General features: G+C 41.0%; 1 protein-coding gene across 2 annotated transcripts in view; it reads left to right on the forward strand.

Moving 5' to 3' along the window:
• The window catches only part of LDB2 (LIM domain binding 2), a 343436-nt gene that overhangs the window by 291290 nt on the left and 29535 nt on the right, over window positions 1-22611 (forward strand). For both annotated transcript variants that reach the window (XM_020809833.3, XM_073001068.2), the window contains one exon: window positions 18362-18485. In XM_020809833.3, coding sequence (XP_020665492.3) covers window positions 18362-18485 — 124 coding nt within the window. The remainder of the gene's footprint in view (window positions 1-18361; window positions 18486-22611) is intronic.

The following is a 22611-nucleotide window of genomic DNA, read 5'->3' on the forward strand; positions in this document are numbered from 1 at the left end:
GAACGACCTCCGGGGAAGCGTCCACCGCAGTCCAAGCGCCGCCCAGCTGAGGGGAGAAAGTTCAGAGTGCCCGTGGTGGACACTTCCCAGAGGTCGCTCTGAAGCCTGCGCCGCCCAGCTGGGGGAAAATGGCCACCCGCAGCGTTTTCGCACCTCGCTTACTGAGGCGGCGAAAATGGTGGCCAGATGGGGGATTCTTCGCTTACCGGTGAGGTTTTCCCCAATAGGAACGCATTAAACGCATTAAACGGAGTTTAATGCGTTCCTATGGGTTTCCCACCCCCACCCCGCATAGCGAAGAATCCGGATAGCGACGTTAATCCTGGAACGGATTAACGTCGCTATGCAGGGCACCACTGTATTTAAATGAGTAGTTAATGTCCCATTAATCTTTAAATTATATCCTTTGCATCAACTATCCCTCTCCCCAGATTTTCCACTGCTCTATAAATGATGAGATGATAGAAGATTCTTTTTTCTGTATATAGGAATTGTCTTTCACAGGGATAACATAAGCAATTGGTTGAAAAAATATATCTCACCCGATAATAAAACTAATGTTGATTGTTGCTTCTCTTATTGCCAGCTGCTGACGACTTGCAAGCAAGCTTCCTAGCTGCTTGTTTCTGCCTGTTGGCTGATTGGGAAGTTTCCTGGATCAAACGGGGATGACTGCTGTCCCCCCCCCCCGGTGATCAACAGGATTCCCCCATGAGTTCACCATCTCTTCAGGGTGGTTTGGACACCCTGGGGGGTCCCAAACAGGTCAGAATTCAGCCCAGGGTTACAGAGCTCCGTCCTCCTGCTGCTGTCTCATTGTGACATCAAGCCAGTGTCTTCTTTGCACTGTTCATTTAAGAAGACCCTCTTGTCCCTCTGGAAATCTGCATTCAACCTTCTGTAACTTTCCCTATCTCCCTTGCATTTTATTTCTCTTTTCTGGTATTTGTAAAGCCTTGTTGGACAGGCACTTTGCTTTCTTGCATTTCCTTTTCTTTGGGATGGTTTTCGTTGCTGCCTCCTGTACAATGTTATGAGCCTCAATCCATAGTTCTTTTTTTCCCCAATTTTTTTATTATTATGTAAATCCATCTATACTGATTTAACATCGTGTCACCAGGGTACAGCTTATAATCATTTGTAAAACAGCTACTACACACATTACACTCCTAATCTATACAACATCCTTCTAACCATTGATAGAATAAGTTCCATGTTTGATAATATTTTGTATCTTCTTTTCCTTTGATTTTCAGTGTTAGTCTGTCCATTTCGGCGCAGTCCAATATCTTTTTAATTATTTCTTGATCCGTAGGTGTTCCTTCATTTTTCCAGTACTCTGCATAAATAATCCTCGTTGCTGTTAGAATATGCAATATTAAATATACATTTTGTCTATCAACACTTTCTGGTATTATACCTAACAGAAAGAGCTCTGGCCTAAAATCTACATGCTTTTTGATTATTTTAACAAGCTATGTATGTATTTTGTTCCAAAATTTTTTTGCTTTATCACAAGTCCACCAGAGGTGATAATAGGTTCCAGTTTTTTTATGACATTTCCAACATTTACTTGACCTGTTAGAATACATCTTAGCCAATCTATCAGAAAGTAAATGCCATCTATAAAACATTTTATATAGATTCTCTTTATAAGATGTTGCCATTGTCATCTTATAGTTTCTAGACCACAGCCCTTGCCATTTTTCTAAATCAATATTGTACCCAAAAAATTTTGCCCATTGAGCCATCGTTTCTTTGACCTGTTCATCTTCCATTTTCCAATTTAGAAGGAATTTATATACTTTCCTAATTAATTTATCATCTGATGTTAACATTATTTGGTCAAAAGTTGTCTGTTCTTTATAAAAATCATACATTTTTAGGTCCCGTTCATATCTTGATTGTATTTGCATTATAGACCACCACGATGCATCTAACCTCTGATCTATAAGATCTTGTTTTGGCTTTAATCTCCTATCTTTGTCTAAAATATCTGTAAAAGTCAAAAAAATTTCTGACATTCAAAATGTTGGGATAAACAAATGCTTCTATGGGTGAAACCCATCCTGGTATTTTCGTGTACATTTTCATTTTTATTTTTTCCCATATTATATACAGGGAGTTTCTAATATAATGGTTTTGAAAATACCTATGAGTTTTGGCTTTCTGATACCATAAAAAGGCATGCCAACCCAACTGTAGATCATGTCCTTCTAAATACAGAAGTCTCTTGTTTTTCAGGCTAATCCATTCTTTCAGCCAAGTTAGAGCAGATGATTGGTAATATAAGGTCCAGTCCGGTAAACCAAATCCTCCATTTTCCTTGGATTCTTGGAGCATTTTTAGTTTGATTTTGGCTTTCTTCCCTTGCCAAATGTATTGTAATATCACTTTGTTTAGATCGTCAAAATATTTCTTCTCTATTTTCACTGGCACTGTTTGGAACAAGAAAAGTAGCTTTGGCAAAATGTTCATTTTGATTGTTGCAATTCTTCCTAATAGTGATAGTTGTAGGTTTTTCCATTTTTCTAGGTCTATTTTTATTTGGTTAAGTAGTTTCATATAATTATTTTCTTTTATAGTTACACATCTTGCAGTTAAATATATTCCAAGGTACTTAACTTTTTTAACTATTTGTAAATCTGACATCTTTGAGAGTTGATTTTTTTGCTTGGCTGTTAAGTTTTTCACTATAACTTTCGTTTTTTCTTTATTTTCAATCCTACTACTTTCCCAAATTCATCGATTTTGTCCAGTAGTCTCAATGTTGTTTCCAGTGGGTCTTCCAATATAAACACCAAGTCGTCTGCAAATGCTTGTAGTTTGTAGCTCTCGTCCTTTATTTTGGTACCTTTAATCTCTGGGTCGTTCCTCACATTCCTATTTAATACCTCCAGAGTTAATATAAATAGCAATGGAGAGAGCGGACATCCTTGTCTTGTGCCTTTTTTATATTAATATTATCCGTCAGTTCACCATTTACAATTACTTTAGCTATTTGTTCATTGTACATTGTCTCAATTACATTTGTAAAATTTTTGCCAAAATCCATAGCTTTTATTTGCTGTATCATAAATTGCCAATTCACATTATCAAAGGCTTTTTGGGCATCCAAGAAGATCAATGCCATTTGCTTCTCTGAATGTACCTCATAATATTCTAATATGTCCAAAATTATCCTTAGGTTAAACCTTAGTTGTCTTTTTGGCAAAAATACGTTTTGATCTGAATGGATGAACTCCATTAAAAACTATAATTACTGCAAAGATTTTATAGTCCACATTCAACAGTGATATTGGTCTAAAATTTTTTATATGTGTGGAGTCTGTATCTTCTTTTGGAATTAACGTGATATATGCCTCTAGCCATGCCTTGGGTATTTTAGCTTCTAGTAGGACTTCAATGCAGACCTCTTTTATTGGTAAGCTTATTATATCTTGGAAGGATTTATAAAATTCCACTGGTAATCCGTCTGGTCCTGGAGTCTTATCATTTTTTTGTTTTTTAATTGCTTCTGTTACTTCTGTCATTGTTATTTTCTCGTTTAGGAGATTTTTAATGTTTTCTGGTACTTTAGGGAGATTTGCTTTTTTAATATATTGTATTATCTTTTCAAGAGAAACTTCTTGAGTGTCATAGAGTTTAGCATAATATTCTTTAGTTTTTTCATTTGCTCTTTTTTATATTAGAGGTCTCCGTTTTGATCTTGTAGCTTCGTTATCAGTCTTTTTTGTTTTTCTTTTTTCAATCTATAGGATAGCCATCTTCCAGGTTTGTTGGCATTCTCGAATAAATTTTGTTTAGCTCTTTTGACTTGTTGAGCTAATTCTTCTGATTCTATTAAGTTTAATGTATGTTTCTCAAGCCATAGTTCTTCAGGCACTCTGTCCACCAAATCGAGTTCCTTAAATCTGTTCTTCACTTCCACTGTGCATTCATAAGGGATTTTGTTTAGATTATACCTGACTACCCCAGTGGTTTTTCCTGCTTTCTTCAGTTTAACTTTGAGTTTTGCTATAAGAAGCTGATGATCAGAGCCACAATCAGTTCCAGGTCGTGTTTTTGCTGACTGTATAGAGCTTCTCCATCTTTGGCTGCATAGAACATAATCAATCTGATTTCGGTATTGCCCATCTGGTGATGTCCATGTCATCCGATGCTGTCCATGTGTAGAGTGGTTCTTGTGTTGTTGGAAAAGAATATTTGTGATGACCAGCTTGTTCTCTTTATATAACTCTATTAGCCTTTGCCTTGGTTCGTTTTGAACTCTAAGGCCAAACTTTCCTATTGTTCCTTTTATCTCTTGACTCTCTACTTTAGCATTTCACTCCCGTATAATGAGAAGAACATCTTTCTTTGGTGTCAGTTCTAGAAGGTGTTGTAAGTCTTCATAGAATTGGTCAATTTTAGCCACTTCAGCTTCGGTGATTGGTGCATAAACTTGGATTACTGTGATGTTGAAAGATCTGCCTTGGATTCGTATTGAAATCATTCAATCATTTTGAGATTGTATCTCAGTACAGCTTTTCCCACTATGACTATGAGGGCTACTCCATTTCTTCTACAGGATTTGTGTGCACAATAGTAGATATAATAATCGTCTGAATTGAATTTGCCCTTTCCTGTCCATTTTAGTTCAGTGTTTGACCACAATTTAGTTCCCAGGATGTCAATGTTTATTCTTGCTATCTCCTGTTTGACCACATCCAGCTTACCAAGGTTCATAGATCTTACATTCCAGGTTCCTATGCAGTATTTTTCTTTGCAGCAGTGGGCTTTCTTTTCACTTCCAGGTGCGTCCGCAGTTTTGGGCTTTAGCCCAAACACTTCATTAGTTTGTTTGTTTGTTTGTTTGTTTGTTTGTTTGTTTGTTTGTTTATATTTGATTTATACCCCGCCTATCTGGCCCACCGGACCACTCGAGGTGGCTTCCAATATAAAATCAGATAATAAAAACATAGACAAATACATAATAATCAAACAGCAACAGTAAGAGAGAAATCAAGAATTGGCTGGAGGGAAGGCCTGGATAAATAACCATGTTTTTAGTTGGGTTTTAAAGGTACCCAGCGTGGGGGCCATGCGAATCTCAGGAGGGAGATTGTTCCAGAGGCGAGGAGCTACCACCGAGAAGGCCCGGTTTTGTGTTTTTTCCTTCTGGGCCTCTCTCGGCATCAGGCTCCTCAGCCTCACCTCCTGACTCATGTGGGTGATCTGGGTAGACCTTGGTGGGAGGAGGCGTTCTGCCAAATATCGAGGGCCTAAACCATTTAGGCCTTATAAGTAAGCATTAAAACTTTGAAGTTGACATGGAAACAGATGGGCAGCCAATGCAATGCGGCCAGCATTGGAGAGATGTGTTGGTATTTCCTCACTTCTGTAAGGAGCCTGGCCACCGCATTCTGCACCACCTGAAGTTTCTGTGTCAGCCTCAAAGGCAGCCCCACATAGAGTGCATTACAGTGATCTAATCTTGAGATTACGAGCGCATGCACCAAGTTAGTGAACGCCCCCGTGTCGAGATAGGGTCGCAGCCTGGCAATCCGCCAAAGATGGAAAAATGTGGTGCGGACTACCGACACCACCTGCATTTCCATGGTGAGCGTCGGGTCCAAATATATGCCCAGGCTGCGGACCCCACTCTTCGGGGCCAAGGTGGCCCCCCCAAATGTGAGAGAGTCATCCAAGCCACCTACCATGGGGGCACCCACCCTCAGAACTTCCGTCTTGTTCGGGTTCAGCTCAGCTCATTCTCCTGCATCCATTGCAGTATGGCCCCCAGGCAGCGCTGAAGGGAAAGGACAGCATCACCTGCAGTTGGTGAAAAGGAGATGTAGAGCTGGGTGTCATCGGCATATTGATGACACGAAGCCCCACATCCCCTAATGACCCCGCCCAGCGGCCTCATATAGATGTTAAACAGCATTGGGGAGATAATCAACCCCTGTGGAACCCCACAATTGAGACTCCACAGGGCCGAGACGCTCTCCCCAAGCTGTACTCTGTGGGGACAGTCCCCCAAGAAGGAACGGAGCCAGGCAAGTGCCGAGCCACCAATTCCCAACTCAGAGACCTCCCCAGGAGGATACCGTGGTCGATGGTATCGAAGGCCGCTGAGATGTCTAGGAGGACCAGCAGAGAGATTTTACCCCTGTTGGCCTCCCTCAACAGGTCATCGTACAGGGAGACCAATGCCGTCTCAGTACCATGGCGCAGCCTGAAGCCCGACTGAAATGGATCCAGGGCATCTGTTTTGTCCAGGTGAGCCTTGAGCTGATCGGCCACCACCCTCTCAACCACTTTGCTCATGAAAGAAACATTGGCGATGGGCCTATAATTGCCAATTTCGTCCGCCGCCAAACTAGGTTTCTTTCTTATGGGCCTAATGAGTGTCTTCTTGAGGGCAGATGGAAATCTACCCTCAAGGAAAGACTCATTATTACTGTGGCCCATTCTGTTGTTATCGGCTTGGCTGCTTTGATTAGCCAGGCCGGGCAAGGGTCCAAGGAGGAGGTGGTGGCTCGACAGCGATCAAGCACCCTGGTGACAGAGTCAGGCATTACAGGCTGAAAAGAACTGGGCAAGACGGCGCGCTGGACATCTCTGCTCGACTCACTGTTTTTAAAAATGGAGAGAGTTCCCGGCGGATGGCCTCTACTTTAGTTTTTAAAAAGGCTGCAACTGGTCAGGGGAAAAACTAGGGGGAGGCCTATCACCTGAACCAGTTCTGGATAGGTCGTGCACTATACGGAATAACTCCGCCTGCTGGTTGGACGCTTCGCTTATCCGGTTAGTGAAGAAATATCTACATGCAGCCTTTACCATAGTCAGGTAAAGATTAGTTGCAACCATGACAGCAATCCAGTTATAATCCTCTGGGTTCTTCCTTCTGGAGCTACATGTACTTGTCCTCTGTTCTTCCACAGTAGCATGTTGGATGCCTTCCAATCTGAGAGGCTCATCTTCCAGCATCATATCTTTTAGCCTTTTGTTTCTGTCCATGGAATTTTCTTGGCAAAGATACTGGAGTGGCTTGGCAGTTCCTGCTCCAGATGGATTGTGCTTAGTCAGAACTCTCCACTATGACCTGTCCATCTTGGGTGTCCCTGCATAGCATAGCCCATAGCTTCTCAGAATTACTCAAGCCCCTTCACCACCACGAGAAGGCAGCAATCCATGAAGGGGAATATATATACATGGCATCAAAAATAGATGCAGAAATATAGAGATTGCAGTTGTTTGGTAAAGAAAGTCAGTGAGAGTTTAACATTCTGTTGATAGCATCTTTGATACTTGCCTATAGGCAAGGGTTTTTAGGGCAGTATCAGATATAAACACCATAAATATTGTACTGTACTACATCTCCCAAATATATCCTCCCTAACAGATCCATCTCAGAAACTTCAAAGGTAAAACAGTTTCTTGACTCTGTTCTTGTGGTCCTCCATTGCTTGGGGTAATTCACACACCATTACAACTGACTACAAAGGAAAGTGTGCAGTGGGAGTGGGAAATTAATTAGCAATTGTAAATAGCCAATCTATATAACATTCCCATTACTCTACTATTGTTATTTTATGTAATAGATTCTCATACACTTTACAGCACAAACTTCAATGAAATACCTGCATGTCAAAGATGCTATCACCAGAATGTTAAACTCCCACTGACTTTCTTACCAACTAACCATATCACTGTATTTTGATTTCTATATTTTGATTCTATGTATAAGTATTTCTCGTGTTATGTCTCTTTCTCTTATGTCTGATGAAGCAGACTTTTCCAGGAAAACTCACATTTAAAAAAAATATAAAGTTAATCTTTTTTAAAATCTTTTTTTATTTTGAGGGTAAAGGGAATATATCATGCTATACATTATCACATTAAACTGAAGGAGAAGAAACTAGAAATTAAAGCAAGGGCTGAAGAGAAAGCTAAGGAATTGGAGCTCAAGAAATTGGAAATTAAAAAGGAAGCCAGGGCTGAAAAGAGAGCTAGCAAATTTGAACAAGAAAACAGGCAAAGAGAAATGTGTCGTGAGTGCTTCCGAAGACCTGGAACACAAAGGGTTAACTGTGGCTGAAGAGAATGTGGAGAGATCAGAAACACCTGAACTGCCTCCAGATTCTCCTTCCACAGCAGACAGGCTTTGGGGCAGGCTTCGGGAAAGACTTAGGACCAGAAGATCAGAGGATCGCTCAATGGCTGTCCACAGAAACCTATGTGCATCTAGTCCTGAGTATTAACAGGATAGAAAGCTTTCCAGCAGCTCAAGGAGCTGTTTTACTATAAAATGGCTCCCAGTGAAGCCAGAAATTCTGTGGAAGCAAGGAGTCAAAACCTTGGCTTGCATCCACGTTTCTTGTATTGTGTTCCTGACCCTGAACTCTGGACTCTGCCCTTGAACTACGCCGGTATAGGACTTTGGACTCTGACTCTGGACTATGCTGTGTATTGGACTTCCTTCTGTGAGTTGATTTATGGACATTGGCTTTGCATTCTTGGTATTCTTGACCCTGGACTGGTTTATTGGACTTCGGCTGTTGTAACCCCGGGAATGTGACAAAATGCAGTTTCAAATTGAGATAAAGAAATTAGAATTAGCTGCTCAAAGGATGCAAAATGCAGAATGCAGAATGCAGAACTAGGTAGGCCATTGATTTGATCAGCCATTAGATATTTTTATATTCTTGAAATGTGCCAGTTCAAACCAACTTTTGTAAACATTGGCTTCAACTGGCACATTTCTTAACTGGAAAATGTAACTAACAGATACATTCAGCAAGCTGAAAGAATGTATGGTGAGGACAGTGAGACTATGTAAGCTGGACATGATATTAAAACTCATTTTGTATTCATTGAAGAGCTTCTGCACATCATACTGTAGGAGCTCCCTGGATCTACAGGTGTATACATGGGGAAATCTAACTGACAAATGCCAAACTGCCATTCATTGGGGAAGCATGTAGTGGTGGGCATAACTAACCTACAGGCCCCTGTAACCCTTCCCTAGACCCAGTAAACCCCTTGTGGACACTGTGTGTTCCATTTTTATACCCTCATTGATGTTCAGAGCAGATTTATTCAAGAAAAATTAAATGTGTGCTATGTATTTACCTAGTTTTTTCAGCATATCCTCTGAGCTACCATTATTATTATTATTATTATTATTATTATTATTATTATTATTATTATTATTATTATTATTATTATTATTATTATTATTATAGTGTGGGAAGTCTCCCAAAAATCAACCTAAATACATTTCCACAATGTAGGAATGGAGATTGTCCTGAATCTTCCCTAATTTCATTTGAGTTAGCTTGTTGGGGCTTTGAGATTAAAAATGATGAGAGGATGATAATTTTAAGATCACAAATAAGTGGAGTTTTGGCTGAGCTTTATTCTCAGATACCTCTGGAGCAAACTAGAGATTTTGACGCATATAGAAAAATTGTGTATTCCAAATTTGGGATTAATTCAGAGTACCTCAGAAGGAAATTTAGATCAATGAAAAATATGTTTGGCTTGGAACAATTTTTTTCAGCTTTGCCAGGGGAATTACATTATTTGGTGAAGGACAAGGATCCTAAAAATGTGCTACAGGTGTCTGAATATGCTGATTCCATTAGTGAGATCAGAGTTCCTCAGTTCTCTGAGGTAAAAATTAGTAGAAAAGTTTGGGATGACAGGAGGAGAGTGCCCCCATCCAACTGAGATTAGATTACCTCAGAAATACCCAAACTAATGGAAGCCATTTTAAAGACAAACCCTCATTCTCCAGAGCACAGTTCCCTGAAATCTAATAGTTCTGAAGAAAAGGTTAATAAAACCCTTTATTTTGAACCCAAGGCCATTAAACAATACCAGACATCATTACTAAAGATAATATGTTGGAACAGAACATCACCCTCAAAGGCATTAGCTCAGACCCAGTGGGTCTGCCAAAGGCTAGAGTAGCAGTGAAATACAATGGGTGGTCTGTTATATGGAAGGTAGCAGTGTCAAACCAAATCCCTGGTCCTTGTCTTATTGGTTTAAATCTAACCACAGATGTGCAGAGTATTTTAACAGTAACCCACTCTCAGGGGAAGCCGACTGAAGCCACTGAGGAAAGTGCTGAAACTAGTGGTGAAAGACCCATTTATATCTTTCCTCTCACTGATGGGAGATATTTATTTATTTATTTATTTATTTATTTTATTTTATTTTTACCCCGCCCCTCTAACACACTCAGTCAGGAAGATTGAGGATTCCCCATGGGCCTCAATCTTTTCCACAAAGTCTCAAATGCAACATATGCATACTATTTGCAAGTTCAATGCAATGTACTGTTACTACAGTAGCCAGCCATAACTTTTAGGAAGCCCATAGAAGGACATGAGGACTAGAGCATCCTTCCCTACCAATTGCCGCTTGGTTATGTATCTTCTCTCCCCATCAGATTATAAAGCAATTTCCCTGCAAGGACCTTAAAACAGTGCAGTAATAATTAGAAGCCAACACAGATTTGTCAAGATCAAATCCTACCAGACTAATCTTATCTCATTCTTTGATTGGGTAACATCCCTAGTAGATGTTGTAATGATGTAGATGTAGCATACCTTGACTTCAGCAAAGCTTTTGACAAAATGGCCTCATGATGTTCTGATTACTAAGCTAACAAGGTATGGGTTGGATGGAACAACTATCAAATGGTTATACAGTTGGTTAGAGAATTGTAATCAGACAGTATGATTGGCTCAGACTGGGAGAAAATGACAAGTGGGGTACTGTGAGGCTCAATCCTGGGCTCAGTGCTCTTGAACATTTTTATTACTGATTTGGCTAAGGGGTGCCAGGAATGCTTATCAAATTTGCAAATGATACAAAATTGGGTTGGATAGTTAACACCCTGGAAAAGAAAAACAAAATTCAAAAAGATCTTGATTGGCTTCAGCACTGCACTGAAAACATCAGAATTAAATTTAAGTGGGATAAGTGCAAAATTCTACACCTAGGGAAACAAAATTGAGCACACAAGATGGGGGGATACTTGGCTTAGTAATCATACACGAGAGATGGATCTTGGAATTTTAAATCACAAGCTGAATATGAACCAACTGTGCAATGTGGCTGCAAGAAAGGCAAAGGCTATTTTAGGATGCATCATTGTCATCTTAGAACTGCAGAGATGGAAGAGACCCTATGGATCATTGAGTCCAACCCCTGTCAACAATTTGTGAAATCAAATTCTGACAGAAGTATAATCTCCAAATCCCAGGAAGTACTAGTTTCTATCTATTTGGCATTGGTTAGGCCTCATCTTGAGAATTACATCCAGTTCTGCACACTGCACTTTAACTAGGATGCCAGGAAAATTGAACAAGTTCAAAGGAGAGCAACAAGGATTATCAGGGAACTGGACACCAAACCCTGTGAGGAAAAAGTGAGAGATCAGGACTTTGAGAAAAGAAGACTGAGGGGAAATACAGCACCACTCTACAAATACTTGAGAAATTGTCACACAGAGGTGGGGCAGGATTTGTTCTTGATCATTCCAGAATGCAGGACATGTAGTAATGGGCTCAAGTTACAGGAAGCCAATTTTCAGTTGAATATCAGAGAAAACCTCCTAACTGTTGGAGTAGTTACCTTGGGAAGGCGTGAGTGCTCCAACAGTGGAGTCATTCATTTCCTTTCCCCCTAAGAAACTCATGAAAAACTCCTGAGCACCAACAAGTCCAAAATATTTAAATAATAGGAAGTTCAATTATCTTTGAGGAATAAATAGCAATGACAAATATAGAGACTGCTACAGAGAAATAAGGTTTTTCATCTTCTAATAGTAAAGGGACAAGGTCTTCAGAAAACTTATTTCTGATACAAACAAATAAAGTTTTAATAAAACGCTCTTGCAGTTGCATAAAAAGGGCAGGAACACAAAAGATGAGTAAGGTTGCCCTAGCAATCTTCCTTAAATCTCTCTCGGACAATATGAAATCTCTTACATAGAAAAGCTCTGCAGCGATGTGGAATTGTTAGATGGAAAAAATAAGGCAAAACTGTTCTAGGAATGAAAATACTCCCCCACAAAAAGGAGAGAGAACATGCTTATTAAACTCTCATTTGGGTACTAGCCAGATCTGTTTGATGAATCTGATTCCTTAAATATAGTCCTGACTGTCTTTCACCCATTTTCCTAATTAATTATTGTGGCAAGCCAGGACTTCTCACTTGCTATCTATTAGTTTCCACAAGGAGGATCAATAAGAATCTTCTCATAGTAGGACTAGAAAGTAACCCTCAGAAAAAAATGACTCAGTCTGAAATGAAAGGCCTGTTTCCATGCTTTTGCCTCAATAGAAGGCTGTGCAAACTCTGCCCATACAAGAACATTCACCACACACTGTGGTATATTCTTTAGCCTATTTATAAAAGAGGAGAGGGGATGGTCTAATTTCTCTGATACCCCAGTCATCCATACTGCAATACCATATAAAAGAACTGGAATTACTTTGGCATTAAATGCTAATATTGCTCCTGGAACATAATGACCTCCTTTCATACTATAGAAATTGATTACTGCTTGAGTCAGGATTTTTGCTTTGCAGAAAATACTGTTTTGCTGATGTCACCAAAATAAATGTGAAGAAAAGATCACTCCTAGGTAATGAAAGTGTTTAACTGTTCCAGCTCCTACTATCTAATAGCTAGCTGGATTTCAATAATCACTTGTTCTTAGAAAATGCTAGAATCTTTTATTTCTGACAACGTATCTCTCGGTTATTTAGTTTACAATATTTTGAAATTGTCTTTAAAGCTCATTTGCGGGCAGTTCTGGACCAGGACAAAAGTGCTTCATTGTCCATGAAAAGATGAATTGCTATACTCCGCTGTGCCAATTCAGGAGAATGACAAGATTCACCTAGGTAGAGGGTAAGATTGTTTGAAAAGAAATAACTGACTTTGTCAGTACTAGAATGACTTTGCAAGTCAAATTCTATTGACTTGCAAGGTAGATACCCTTACCATATTCTTCTGTTTAAATCAGGGGTCTCAAACATATGGCCCGGGGGCCATTTGCGGCCCACTGGATGATAGTTTGTGGCCCCTGCCTTGCCTCTCCCCCGAAGCACCCACGCGTCCTCTGCTGTCAAGAGTCGCTCCCGGCCTGTCCTCGAAGAGCACCTCCAAACCACCAATAGCAGCTGCCGCCACCTCTTCCAGGGAAACGGCTTTCTTTCTCTCTCAGCACCTCCAGCACCAGCTCGGCCAGCGGCCGCCTCACTACCTGGTGGCGCTTCCTCCTCCTCCTCATCCTGCTTCAGCCGCCTTGGCTCTGGAGGCTGCCTGGACTCACCTCACAAAGTTTGCTCCTCTGTCATGATGGGGGTAGCTACTGCTGCTGAGGGTGCCTTTTTTGAGGGGGGGCTCAGAGGAAGGTTGCCAGACCTCCGTGTGTGTGTGTGCGTGCACGTGCATGCGTGCGTGTGTGTTTGTGTGCATGCATGCGCATGCATGCACCTGTGGGGGCCCCTGCCCTGTTCTGCTTAATTTCGTGGGTACTGGTGGGGGCTTTTCTCCTTTGACAAGGCAAGTTCTGTGAGGGTTTTTAAAAATTTTATGTCATGCCCTCCTCCCCCTGGCTAAGCGGTTGCCGGCGCTCCCTCCCTTCTCCGCTTCTTTGTCCTACTGCTGCTGGCCATGGTGGTGGTGAAGAAGGAGCCGGAGGGGGTCATGGCTGGGCGATGAGGATTCGCATGGGCTAAGGAAACTTCCACATGGCTTCCTCGGGCTCTTGCTCTGCTTGGCGGAAAATCTGATGCGGCCCAGCCTCACTCAGACTCTGCCTCCAGCGGCCCCCAAGTAAATTGAGTTTGAGACTCCTGGTTTAAATTGAATGGGCTTAAATGGAGATATTCAAGAGAAAATCAGACAACCATGTGTTGTAATATAAAATCATCATGCTTAGTAGTCAAGCAAGCAAGCAAAATACGTTTATTGCGTGGCACACAGGCCAACATACATCGGATAAAACAATAGAAAACGGTATAAACAATATAATATACTCCATTAAAATATAGTACAATAAAATATTAAAAGCCATTTAGAATCAGGTTGATTTCTATTACAGCACAAAATTTTGGCGTCTAAGGAGAGGACAAAAACAGATGGAAAACATTGACCAATGCCAGCAGCAAGCACCTATCATGGGGGGAATAACCCCAAAGATGTAGTATTGACTTAATTAGTAGTCATCAATGGACATATTGGCATTTATGCATTGTTGTTAATTAATTTATTTACTGAATTTGTATATGAATTACAATATCTAAAAGAAAACAAGGTAAAGCTACTCAAATGGGTTTCAATTGACTTGCTTTACTCCAATCCATCATTTAAAACTCTCTCCAGTCTCAAAAGTACAGGAACTGCCCAAACTTTTCTGTTCTCCTATAAAACCAGACAGTTAAAAAGCTTAGTGTGTGTTCAGATTCTAATTCAGTGAATCCACTTAATTTTGGTTAAGGATTTACAGTATTTAGATCCAAAGCACATCACTAACCAAAAGGACCACTGATAAAAAGCAAAATGCAGATTCAGTAGGGGATGATCCATGGCTCTAAGCATCAACTACTCTCCTACTTTAATCCCTCCTTCCTTCAAATGCATTTAATTAAAAAGTTCCATTTTCCAGTAATTGCTGTTGGTTTTATGTAACCTAAAAATGGACTTTTATTGCAGTGTGAGTTTATGTAAAAATCCATCTGGCCATAGGGTATGTATCTAGAGCTTTATAATGAAGTAGAGGAGATTAAGAAACAACTGATATTCCTGAAATTGTGTTATTTTTTTAAAAAAGGAATATTTCAAACAACAGAATGAAATCTACAAATGCACAGTTACAAGATGGGGGATATTTGGCTCAGTAATATTACATGTGGCGCAGTCTCATTGACGCCAAGAAGCACAACTTTGCTTTGCGGAAATGGTGCCAGCTCCTAGAGGCCATAACATCAAAGAACAGCAAACTTTTCTGGTCACTCATCACCCACTCCCTTACGGAAGACTCTTATAAAAGCTCCCTGCCTATCTCCCCTTCTAATTGGTCAATTTACTATTCGAAAATATTCTCTTCCCAGGACCCAATTCCTATGCCAAAGAATCTTCCCTCTGAGCTCCCCCTCTGGCCACCGGTCTCTAGGGATGAGGTCCTAAAGCTCATTTATGCTCTGAAACGCGGGAAGTCTCCCGGCCCCGACGGAATCTCCAATGACCTCTTAATCAACAACGCCCAATGGTGGGCTGATCCTCTGGCAAATTTATTCACCCTAATAGACGAACATGGCTCTATTCCAGAGGATTGGCTCACCTCTATCCTGGTTCCTATTTTTAAAAAAGGTGACCCTTCTAACCCGGGCAACTATAGACCGATCAGTTTACTCTCCACCATCGGAAAGCTATATAGTAAACACCTTCTGGTCCATCTCACTTCCTGGTCCGTCTCTATAAATCTTCCAGGACAAGAGCAAATCGGTTTTCACCCGGGTAGTTCAACACTGGACCACGCATTAACTCTCTCGTTCTTAGCAGAGAAGTATGTATATCACTTTAAAGGGAACCTGTTCGTGGCCTTTGTTGATTTGAAAGCGGCCTTCGACTCCGTCAATAGGTCCATTTTGTGGGAAAAACTAGCCGCGTGGGGAATTCCCCCACGTCTTCTCTTTTTAATACGTAAATTACACCACGCTAACTTCTGCCAAGTCCGTTTCAACTATAGTGGCTCCATCTCGGAAAAGATCCCAATTAACAGAGGAGTGAGACAGGGTTGCATCTTAGCTCCGTTCCTATTCAACCTCTTTTTAGCAGATTTACGCTCTCAGCTGCTGCTAGCCGAAAAGTCTGCTCCGATCCTAAATAAGATACCCGTACCTCTTCTGTTATACGCGGATGACGCGGCTCTCCTTTCTATATCTAGTCTTGGTCTAAGACAACTTCTCTCCCTATTTCAGTCTTACTGCTTACGCAATGATCTTGTTATTAACGCTGAGAAAACCAAGATTATGGTCTTTTCAAAATCATGGAAGCTCTTACACTGGAAAATCAATAGTCAACAGATTGAACAGGTGAGATCCTTTAAGTATCTAGGTTTACTATTCCATTTTCAGCTCAAATGGACCATACATAGAGATTCTGCAATCGCATCCACCTCATGTCTTCTTGGTGCGATAACTAAATTCCATTATAACGCCGGGAACCAGTTTGTTCCAGCTGTCACCCGAATCTTTCAGGCAAAACTGATTAACTGCCTACTCTATGGCGCCCCAATTTGGATAAATGCTATGGACAACAAAGCAGATCTACTGGCTGCCTCTTTCTACCGCCGGATTCTAGGGATACCAACTTCAATTAAACTATCGACTATAGCCCTAGAGTTAGGCATGCATCTACCCTCATCGGTAGCGTGGGCACTCACATTCAAATTCTGGCTCCGCCTTTTCTTTAAAACAGACCCAGACTCTCTTCTAGTACATCTACTTAAGGACCATTATCAATCCAAGTGGTTTACGTTATGTGAAACCAAACTTGAATCGATTGGTATACCTTTAAACTCCATCTTTAACAGCAATTTTGATCAGGCGCTCTCTCTTGTTAAAGAGAAACTATGGGAGTCCGAGTATATCCATCTGGTCTCCAGTATCAACCAAATATGCTCTCCTATCCACTATGGTATCTTCCCTACCTTTGGCTCTGGACATTTTTACTTACAGTCCCTGCTGAACCCCCTAACCAGGAGGGCTTTTATGCTAGCGCGGCTGAATATTTTCCCCCCCGAGGTCCTCAAGGGGCGATATGCCCGAGTACCCTACGAAAAAAGAACTTGTAACCTCTGCGGATTAGAACCCGATTCAGTTTCGCATATTCTGTGTCACTGCCCCAAGTTTAGAGATCTCCGAGACCGAATTCTAGGTCCAATCATCTCAGGCTTCTCTGGTCCCCCCCAGCTTCTGACAGGTTTCCTCCTCCATGACTTTTCTCTGGAAACTATGACTCCAGTAGCTGAGTTCCTCGCTAAGGTGCTCACTCTTCAAACCTCAAAAAAACTAACCTAACTTCTCCTACTACTTTAATTTATTATCGGATTGTATGTTTTAATTGTTTTATGCCAATAAAGGTTGCTTTGCTTTGCTTTGCTTGGATCTTGGAATTGTTGTAGATCACAATCTGAGTATGAGCCAACAGTGCAATGTGACTACAAAAAAGGCAGATGTGAGTTTAGACTGTGTTAACAGAAGTATAGTCTCTAAATTCTGTGAGGTGCTAATTCCCTTCTATTCAGCAATGGTTAGGCCTCATGTATCTAGTTCTGGACACCACAGTTTAAGAAGGATACCAACACACTGGAGCAAGTCTAGAGGAGGGCAATAAGAATGATCATGGACCTGGAAACCAAGCAATATGAGGAAAGGCCCCTAGACAAAGTCTACTCAGGGCAGCTTACACACATGATAAAACTTCATAATATAACAAATACCATAAAAATCATTTAAAACATCCTAATTTTAACACTTACTTTAGATCATTGCCAAGATGAAATAATATAAAAACAAAGAATAAAAGTCAGTTATTGACTGGAGGGAAGGCCTTCCTAAAGAGCCAAGTTTTTAAATGGCTTTTAAAAACACCCAGAGAGGGTGCCAGATGGAGACTGCTCCATAGCCTTCATGAATACATTGAAAACCCAATTCCTTGTTCTCTCCCTCCAGGCTTCCCTTGGCATTAATGCCCCCAGCTGTCCAGCCTGGGATGTACAAGTAGGACAGGCAGTTCCAATGGTCCCAAAAAATCCCAGTATGGCTTCACAAGAAGCTCAGAGAGAACCTGAAAACAAAAAAGGGCACAAGTAGAAGGAAAGCCAGGCTACAAAAGAAGAGTACAGACAAGTAGCAGGAAATTGCAGGGATGTCATTAGGAGGGCAAAAGCTGAGAATGAGCTGAAGCTAGCTAGAGACACTAAAAGCAGCAAAAAAAACTTTAGGTATGTGTGTGGCAAAAGGTAAAGAAAAGAAACAGTGACTCATATACTAAATGGGGATGAGAAAATGATAGTATGTCAAAGAAAAGGTTGACAAGGGCTACAGTGCATATAAGATAACCTGTAAACCCCACCACCACCAACACTTTGTGACTGTAGTCACAATCCCCAGGCTGGGAGGCACTGCTCTACAGCATCATTAACTGAAATGTGTATGCATAGAAAAAGGGGAAAGAAGAGATTAGGGAAATAAAATGAATTTCAGTTCAGACTAGAAGCATGCTTTTTGAGGAATACTACTCATCTTAGATCTGCTTCTGTGTGTTCTTTCTTTTGCAGTTGTGTGTAATATTGGAGCCAATGCAAGAATTGATGTCAAGGCATAAAACTTACAATTTAAGTCCTCGTGATTGCCTGAAGACATGTTTATTTCAAAAATGGCAGCGGATGGTTGCACCACCAGGTACAGATGATAGTCTGTCCTTTCTGCAACTTGATTATAAGTGGATGAAAGAGAAAGGAATATGAAGTATTGTTGAAGCCAATTTAAATTATATTAAATAACATTAGAAAACTAGGAATACACATTGGAAGATATGACCTCTACATCAATGATGTTCAAACTGTGTTCTTTGGAACTCTGGTTCTTAACAGTTTACTATAGAAAAGCTTCTTGTGAATTTGTGCTGAAGTTAAGTCCAGAATTTTGTATGTGTACCCAAAATGTGCTATGTGCTCCCCAGTAGTCATAAAGAAATTTCAGGGGTGAAAGAAATGAGACTGGTAGATCTTCATCATCCTTCATATTAAATTTGTTGAAATTCTGGTATTTCTTCAGGTAAATTACAATTTTGTTAACATTTTGTGGAAAAAAATCTGCACTTATTTTAAAATATGTTTTGTTAAATGTTTGTGTTTATTTAATTTTTTTAAAGAGGGTTGGATGATGGTAATGATAGAGAATATGAGAATCTCCCAAAATTCACAAAATGGTTGTAATGCCTAAACATTTGGGAACCAATAATTTTACACATATTACAATGGGATTGAGGAGGCTGGAGATGGCCTAGAGTGAAGAAAGTGGAATGTGAGGCACAGAAACAGAGCCTGACTTAGCAGGGAACACGGGCTTAAGCTGACTTCTTTCTAAGCAGCAAAGATGGTTACTTCAGCCAACATTTCCCTAGCTAGCAAAGTCATAAAGAGTGAATATGGGTCTCTGCAGGAAGGTAGGCCTGGTAAAATTATTGTCATGGTTCTCCTGAAAGGCGCAGCCCCAAATGCTTGTGACTCACAAGCCACCAGCCCCAGCAGTAAGGGTGCTGCAGGAACTCATGTGCAGTTCCAGCCTTTCTTTCCTTGACATAACAGGTAGCTTTTCCTCCTCTTAAACCCAAAATGACTGCTCTGCAGCTACTGTCCATAAGGAAAAAAAAGGGAGCCATTTTTCTGGTCCACAGAATGAGCAGCCAGGTTCATGCTGGAAGCAGGAATGGCCATGCCAGTATGAGGAGGCACTGACAATGAGGATGAATCAGTGGCACCAGTATCCTGGTGGCTGTTGGACCAGGGAGTATGCTTGTTTCACAGCTTCTCCTGGTTACCTCACCTTATTATAGGACTAGTCCTGCACAAGCTGCCTCCTGTCAGAGTCCTATCTAAGATAGCACTTTTTAAGCATTACATTTTTAGGTAAACATACCTACTTTGTCAGGTAATTACTATATGTGACTTGGAATATGTATGCTACAAGCAGGTTTTGGGATATCACCTGCATTCTTTTGTGATAAAAGAAGAAATATGGAGGAGAAGGGAAGGGTCAACACTCACACACAATCACTTTATGTTATATAATCCTCTTTCAATCTAACTCTTGAACCCTGGCTCTGCAGCCAAGTACTCTAATTCACTGAGCTATCCAGTCAGCTATATTATTAAAAGTTCCCAAATGTAGTTGTACTCTCAGAGTAATTTGGAGGAGCACAACTTGACAATAAAGGGTAAACCATTCTTCCCCCGAACTAATTCCTTCCTTTAGCAATAAGACTTAGTTTAAAAATTGCTGCTACTGCTCTTCTTCGTCTTTCTTTCTTTCTTTCTTTCTTCTTGTGGTGCTTAGTGGTGAAGCAGAGCCAAAGGCCCCATTATCACCACCTACAGTGGGGGTGGGTGCACACCTTTTTAGACACATATGCATACACTGTATGCACACATGATGAAGGGGTTTGAGTGTGTCAGTGAAACTAAGAACTCCATCAGGAGGCCAGACTCCATTACAAGTGAGCAGAATGGTCATAGCTGAGATACAAGACAAAGATATATCCACCCTTTTCAAGGGGAGCAGCTGTCTCAGCAGAAATGAATGAATAGTTCCAGTAGTGATGAGGGCAGCAGCTACTGGGAAGAACTGGTTGCTGAAGGTAACACTGGCAGAGGAGATAACAGCAGTGACACTAAGCTAACCTTCATTAGTACTGCACAGAAGGTGGCAGTGGTAAGCCACTAGTGAGCTTTCCTTACCATGAAAACCTTACGATGAGCCAGTCCAAAGTGAAACAAAAGACAGTGTTGGAAGATGAGACTTTCAGGTTAGAAAGCACTTTGCTAATGGGAAACAGCAAAGAACAAGTTTGAATAGCACTGGCATTAATGATGCAACTAGATTAAAGCCGAAAATATATCAAGTGGCTGATGTGTACAAAAGTGAAAGGAAAGTCAGATCCTGTACAGCAACAGACAATTGGAACATGGAACTAGAAAAGATATCAAGGTAAATTTGAAACCATAAAGCAACAAATGGATTTTATAAACATTGGATTTTATAAACATTGGATTGCTGCCTTGTCGTGGCGAGGGGGCTTGAGTAACTCAGAGAAGCTATGGGCTATGCCATGCAGGGCCACCCAAGACAGACAGGTCATAGTGGAGAGTTCTGACTAAACGCAATCCACCTGGGGTAGGAACCGGCAATTCCACTCCAGTATCTTTGCCAAGAATGCCCCATGATCAGAAACAAAAGGCTAAAAGATATGACGCTGGAAGATGGGACCCTCAGGTCAAAAGGCGTCCAACATGCTACTGAGGAAGAGCGGAGGACAAGTACAAGTAGCTCCAGAGCTGATGAAGTGGATGGGCCAAAGCCGAAAGAACGCTCAGCTGTGGACGTGCCTGGAAGTGAAAGGAAAGTCCGATGCTGGAAAGAAAAATACTGCATAGGAACCTGGAATGTAAGATCTATGAACCTTGGGAAGCTGGAGGTGGTCAAACAGGAGATGGCAAGAATAAACATCGACATTCTGGGCATCAGTGAACTAAAATGGATGGGAATGGGTGATTTCAACTCAGATGATTATCATGTCTACTATTGTGGGCAAGAATCCCGTAGAAGGAATGGAGTAGCCCTCATAGTCAACAAAAGAGTGGGAAAAGCCGTAATGGGATATAATCTCAAAAATGATAGAATGATGTCAATACGTATCCAAGGCAGACCTTTCAACATCACAATAATCCAAGTTTATGCACCAGCTTCCATTGCTGAAGAGACTGAAATTGAACAATTTTATGAAGATTTACAACACCTTCTAGAACTGACACCGAAGAAGGATGTTCTTCTCTTTCTGGGGGACTGGAATGCTAAGGTAGGGAGTCAAGAGATAAAAAGAACAACAGGGAAGTTTGGCCTTGGAGTTCAAAACGAAGCAGGGCAAAGGCTAATAGAGTTTTGTCAAGAGAACAAGCTGGTCATCACAAACACCCTTTTCCAACAACACAAGAGGCGACTCTACACATGGAAATCACCAGATGGGCAACATCGAAATCAGATTGACTATATTCTCTGCAGCCAAAGATGGAGAAGCTCTATACAGTCAGCAAAAACAAGACCTGGAGCTGATTGTGGCTCTGATCATCAGCTTCTCATAGCAAAATTCAAGCTTAAACTGAAGAGAGTAGGAAAAACCACTGGGCCACTCAGGTATAATCTAAACCAAATCCCTTACGAATACACAGTAGAAGTGAAGAACAGATTTAAGGAACTAGATTTGGTGGACAGAGTGCCTGAAGAACTTTGGATAGAGGCTCGTGACATTGTACAGGAGGCAGCAACAAAAACCATCCCAAAGAAAAGGAAATGCAAGAAAGCAAACTGGCTGTCCAACGAGGCCTTACAAATAGCAGAAAAGAGAAGGGAAACAAAATGCAGGGGAGATAGGGAAAGTTACAGAAAATTGAATGCAGACTTCCAAAGAATAGCAAGGAGAGACAAGAGGGCCTTCTTAAATGAACAATGCAAAGAAATAGAGGAAAATAACAGAAAAGGAAAAACCAGAGATCTGTTCAGGAAAATTGTAGATATTAGAGGAAAATTCTGTGCAAAGATGGACATGATAAAAGACAAAAATGGAAGGGACCTCACAGAAGCAGAAGACATCAAGAAGAGGTGGCAAGAATACACAGAGGAATTATATCAGAAAGTTTTGGATATCCCGGACAACCCAGACAATATAGTTGCTGACCTAGAGCCAGACATCCTGGAGAGTGAGGTCAAGTGGGCCTTAGAAAGCCTGGCTAACAACAAGGCCAGTGGAGGT

The sequence above is a fragment of the Pogona vitticeps genome, chromosome 5 (assembly GCF_051106095.1).
Source record: "Pogona vitticeps strain Pit_001003342236 chromosome 5, PviZW2.1, whole genome shotgun sequence".
NCBI classification, from domain to species: Eukaryota; Metazoa; Chordata; class Lepidosauria; order Squamata; family Agamidae; genus Pogona; species Pogona vitticeps.